The sequence below is a fragment of the Strongylocentrotus purpuratus genome, unplaced genomic scaffold (genome assembly GCF_000002235.5).
Source record: "Strongylocentrotus purpuratus isolate Spur 01 unplaced genomic scaffold, Spur_5.0 spur5_scaffold_1, whole genome shotgun sequence".
NCBI classification, from domain to species: Eukaryota; Metazoa; Echinodermata; class Echinoidea; order Camarodonta; family Strongylocentrotidae; genus Strongylocentrotus; species Strongylocentrotus purpuratus.
The window spans coordinates 14,697,345-14,702,883 of record NW_022145594.1 but is presented as its reverse complement, the minus strand read 5'-3'; the positions used below and the strand labels follow the sequence as shown (position 1 = coordinate 14,702,883).

The 5,539-nt window shown below is 36.5% G+C and overlaps 1 protein-coding gene across 1 annotated transcript; it reads right to left on the bottom strand.

Annotated features, from left to right (window-relative positions):
- Positions 1-3,620: 3,620 nt before the first annotated feature.
- On the bottom strand, positions 3,621-3,992 carry LOC115921247. Its single transcript, XM_030978538.1, has one exon. The coding sequence runs from the start codon at positions 3,990-3,992 to the stop codon at positions 3,621-3,623; it is 372 nt and encodes a 123-aa protein (XP_030834398.1).
- Between the last annotated feature and the right edge of the window lie 1,547 nt (positions 3,993-5,539).

Sequence of the window (5,539 nt, the reverse complement as noted above, 5' to 3'; positions counted from 1 at the left end):
ATGTGTACCTTTTGTAATTCAACTTTAGAAACACCTGTTCATTTATTTTATGACTGTGATGTTGCTTCTAAGCTTAGACAGGAACTTGTTGATAATAATGGCACGAAATTTAAAGTTAAGTTTGAAGATCTCAGCAAGAAAAGAATAATGTTTGGATTCATCAAAGATTGGAAAGGGCTCAATATGATGCTATTGAATCACTTGTTGCTTATGTTTAAAAGATATATTTATATCCAAAAATGCAAAAACGCAAAACCATGATTAAGTGGGCTAATGTCTTTTATCAGTAACACGAAGAAGATTGAAGGAATGCACTATAAGAAATGGTCCCCTGTGGAAGAATTATTTTGATTTTAATCCTATGATATATACTGTAGAAAAGAAAGTGTTACCCACTAGTTGTGTATTGTTGGACGTTTTTCATCTGTTCTTACCTTTTGTAATTATTGTGCAGTGATTTTTATGATTATTGTTATCATGATGTATGTACGAATTACTTGATAAATAAAAGTTTTAAAAGATAAAAAAAAATATTGGTTGTGTAAAATAAATTCTTATGATGATGTATCAGTGCAAATGTATGTATAGATCACTTTTGATAACGTTATGATAATGGAACAATAAACTGAAATTGTGGTATTTATTTGTTTTACATTTAATTGCATATAGTTGTGTAAACTTGTTTTTAATTTCATAAGGCCTTTGCAGCTAATAAAAGACAATTGCTCATCAAAATATTTGTGTTTTGTAAATGAATGTTGTTTCAGGAATCCAAGGTGGTAACTTTTAACTTTGTTTCCTTGATCAGTTCATTGTGTTAGTTTGACTCTCTTGATGGTCTTATTTTTATTTATTTATATAGAGCCATCATCCAATTAATCATCACAGTTTAGTGTTTTTTTTTTTTTTTTTTTTGGGGGGGGGGAAGTCTTTATACAAAAACATATTACAGCTCATTTTATCGCATCGCCTAAAACATGAAAAAAGCAAAGGGGGTAACTTACAATTGGAATTTGCATTTGACAATTTAATTACAAAGTTATTTTGAAAATTTCCCTTAAACGATTGACGATGTGAATAAATACGATAGGGCAAATATATATGGGAAGGCCAGGAAGAAGAAAAAAAGAGAGGGTAAAATAAAAGAAATATTGACAATCAAAGCAAGACAGGAGGTAAAGGGATTTCATATTTTAGGCAAAATAAATTTTGAGCTCGTTAAAGCCCAAGTAAAAGAATAGAGAAATAAAATCGGTGGCACAATTATAACATGGGACGGCACCATTGGGGAGAGAGGGAGAGAGAGAGAGAGAGAGAAAGAGAGTGGCTAAGATCAAAAGGTGAAGGGATGGATAGAGAGGGGAGAAAATTCTAACTGCACTGATTTTCATCGGATTCATCCGGACGCATCCGATGAAACTGCCATAAATAATACAAAAATAAAATAAGATGCATCGGTATCGTGGTTATACCATGGAACAGCATCACTGTAGAGGGAGAGAGAGGGAGGCGAAAGTCAAAAGGTTAAGGGAGGAAGAGAGAGTGAGGCAAGAGTCAAAAGGTGAAGGGAGGGAGAGAAAGGGGGAAATCAAGATCAATTGAGAAAGGGAAAGAGAGAGGGAGGGAGAGGCCACTTTAACAGGGGAGTTCATACACAAAGAATATTACGTGGGACCAGGGAAAGGAAAACACGAGTGTGTGTACCAACGGCGCAACTACCTGCAATATGAAGCGATTGTAAAACCATGGACAACGAACGACAACAAGTGGCACTGCCGAATCTATATATAATGTTTATTGCCGATCACGACCGCCTTTAAAGCTCGATCCTATCTGCATATGAAGCAATGACATGTGGCAAACGCGTTCATTGCACGATATCCCATCGTGCACTGCTGTATCTCTTACAGTAAATTTATTATTTTACAGTCTTCCCCTTTTTTCCTACAGTTTATCCTCGAAAAAACCGGTGTTTGTTCGTTTTTTACGCATTTGTTTAGTAAGTTGTAAGAAGTTATAAGAAGGTTTGATTATTCTTATTGACTTTTAAGGTCGAGAAGAACAGTTCGAACAATGCCGATCTTAAAGGGGTCGTTTAACAATGTTAAATCTGAGATACACGGCCCTACATGTTATCAGTGTCTGTGATATGGTGTAATATTGAAGCACTAAAAAATTGCGCTTCAAAATGATCAAGTGCCTAAAAAAATTAAAAATCTTTGAGTGACCGGTTTTACCATACTCGTTTTCCCCAATAGACTGTAGTGTTATGAAACCCTTCAGGCGAACGGTTTTCAAAATTTGTAATTCCAATCATAAATATCTTGATAATCAGACAGGCGATCGACTTGTAAAAGTCATGGGGTTCTTGACTGACCTAAAGGTTTATAATTATCATTGCATCATGAGCTAAATCCAGAATTTTGTTTCAGAATCTGAGACAAAGTTACCGGATCCCTTTAATTGTTTATAACATCTAAATTAATAGCACATTTCTTTTTGTTTGGGTCCGATTTGTGAGGAAATATTATGCAGCGAATCATAGAGCCGGTTAATAAGCGGAGGTAAAGTAACACTAAATTTTTTTCTCGGGGGCGGGGGGGGGGACGATTTTTTATTTTTTTGTTTGATTATTTTTTGCTTGGGGGAGGGGGCCGCTTTACTTTTTGTTGGTAAAGGTACAATTTAAGTTACAAGTTGTTAAAACTTGTTTGGGGGGTCTAATGGGGAGGGGGTGTCCGGGCCCGTCGGGCCCCCATTGTGGATTCGCGCCTGGCTAGATCATCAATGAAGGGCGATTGTTTTTGTTGTTCAAATCATGGAAGAGAATCATAAATTTAAATTATGTCCCAATAAAGCACTGCTATGAAGTTAAAATTGTCCATACTGGAACAGTCTACAGTCAGGAATAAGAATATACATGAAACACGTGTCCAGTGGATCGGTCTAGTCTAAATCAGTCTTCTTCCCCGAATTATAAATAGCGCCTTCTAAAGTTCTAAACTTGGTTTTCTTTTTGTGACCGTAGCTCCAATGTGCCTGGCCAAGCCCGACCTCTTTTCGGATTTAGATACTTAAGAATATGCCCGTTTCACCTAAATAAAAACATATGCACCCTATCACTAACTGACTTTGCGAAAATTGCTCTCCAAACTAGCAGTTTTCAAGAAAATTGCGAACTTGCGAACTTGCTCAATATTTATTCCGAAGTCAATGAAACTTGGCAAAAATATGTATCCAAAGACATGATAACTGCCTGCTCAGTTTTTTCAAATGTGATGACGTCACAGCAAAGCTATCGTCGAAAACGAATAATTTAATATGCAATACGCAACAGCTCGGTTCCAACACCACAATGTTGTCTACGTTCATCTGGAAACCTTGACCTCCAAAAAACAAAATCGGAATACTGTCGAGAAATGTTAAGATAACGAGAAGCATGCATCCATGTAATATAGTTGCATTGCGTTAATTTGTATATGCTCTAATGCCAACTTCTATCTAAAATCCAAGACATACTAGTTTCTCTACTTATTTATTTGTAGACCTCCTATGTTGTCTATTTCAATCATTTAACGAGTTTAACTATAATTTCTGAAAAAAACATTGACTTACTTGACTTAAGCCGTCCACACCATCACTGGGATGTATGATGGCTTCTGTTTCACTATGGCTTGCCACACCTTCCTGTCTTCTGTTAACCTTGTAGCTTTAGTCAGGGAGTCAACTTGTCTGTTTTTGCAGTCCGCCTTGATGCAGTCTGTCCATCTCTTAGCTGGTCTTCCCCTTGGGCGTTTGCCATGTATATTTCCATTGAGAAGGATGTGGGGGTATCTTTTTGAATTCATTCGGTTGATATGTCCAAAGTATCTCAGTCTTTTTGTGGCAACCCTGTCGATGATAGTTTCTTCCATATTCAGTTGTGTTCGTATGTGTGTGTTCCTTAGCCTGTCAAATCTGGTCACACCCATGATTCTCCTGAGGCATGCCATCTCAAAAGTGTGAAGTCTATTTTCATCTACCTTCTTTAATGTCCATGTTTCTGCACCAGAAAAAAACATACCTAACATAAAATGCCTTTTCACGACTTCGTTGTTGTTGTTTATGTATTACTTGCTGTTCTTCCCAACTAAATAGGGTATTGCTTTAAGTGTGTAATTGTAAATTCCTGTTTTTAGTAATTTCTCAGGGTGTAGTTCACCTCTGTGTTACTTTTAGTTCTTTAAATATATTTTGAGCATATGTCTCTTTGTTTTATTATTAATTTGTGTGGAGTGATTGTCGATGTCATATTCCTATATGTTTGTATCGAATGCTGGACCCGTTGGTAGAAAAGCGCCACAATGTGGATGGATGCTGAGTAGGGCCATTCAACCTATTATCTTTTTAGTATATAAACATAATGTGTAATGTTTTGATTATTTTACTTCTTTTTATACGTGAATGAATTAATATCCGATCAAATCAAATTACTAGCAGGAAGCAATATATGGGAGCAGAACCCCTATAAAGACGTGATTTGTTAGCCGTAATTGCAACCCCTATCACATATTCAAACAGAAGCGAAACAGACTTTCGTGGGATTGGATGCTGGTATGATTGAACATTTTCTTCATAGAATTGTTCGTTGTTTTTGGTTGGTCTGTTGGATTTGTATGTTGCAGAAGCAAATAAATTATATTAAATTCAATTCAATTAAAGAGGAACCGTATGTCGAACACTCGTTACCGCGTGGTTTGTATACTGAATTAATCAAAGTCAAGTCGTGAACGAACAAAGAAAGGCCACGTGTACAAATACTGCCACGTGGATGGCTGGGAAACTTATCACACATGGGCTCGCTCCCGGGCCTTCTTTGTCATGGTCACCGTATGGCATACAATCAATCAATACGTGAAGAAAAGTATTAGTTATTAAACACGTGATTTTCCATATCGCCTTCTCACCATTATCATCTTTCTCTCTCTCCGTCCTCGCTCTTATCTTCCATCTCCTCTATTTTTTTCCACTCTGATTAAATCATTTGTATTATACATCTATGTATTATATTCCCTTTTCTTGTTCTCCCTCTCTATCTAACTTTTACTCGATAAAGCCATTTACCTGATCGTAGCTTCACATCTTTGTTAGGGAGGCTAGGGAGAAAAGCGTGAGATGGTTTGGATAATTCGAGAAGGCTTAATAAGGAAATACAGCGAAGTACATAATGGATCGAGCAGTGGAAAGGAACCGTATTAAAAAAAATATTTTGAGGGAGCTAAATCAGAGAGCAGCACTTACAGGGAACAAAGGAGAGCGGAGACGGAGGTTTAGGGCAACGAACCCCTGCCTAATGATAATGGTTCATCGAGTAGTACCAGCAGTAGTAGTGGTAGGATTTTATACACTCAGCGAACAAAGAAAGTAGTCTCTTTATTTTTTTTTAAATTGAATATAAATCGTCAATAAAATAGCATAACATGATAATACTCTTCCAACATCAATTCAGATCAAGTTTTGAACTATCACACTTTTAAAATTTGAATTAAAGTTTCTAACA

Coding starts and splice junctions, on each gene's coding strand:
- LOC115921247 (XM_030978538.1), bottom strand. CDS start 3,992: ATGGCATGCCTCAGGAGAATCATGGGTGTGACCAGATTTGACAGGCTA.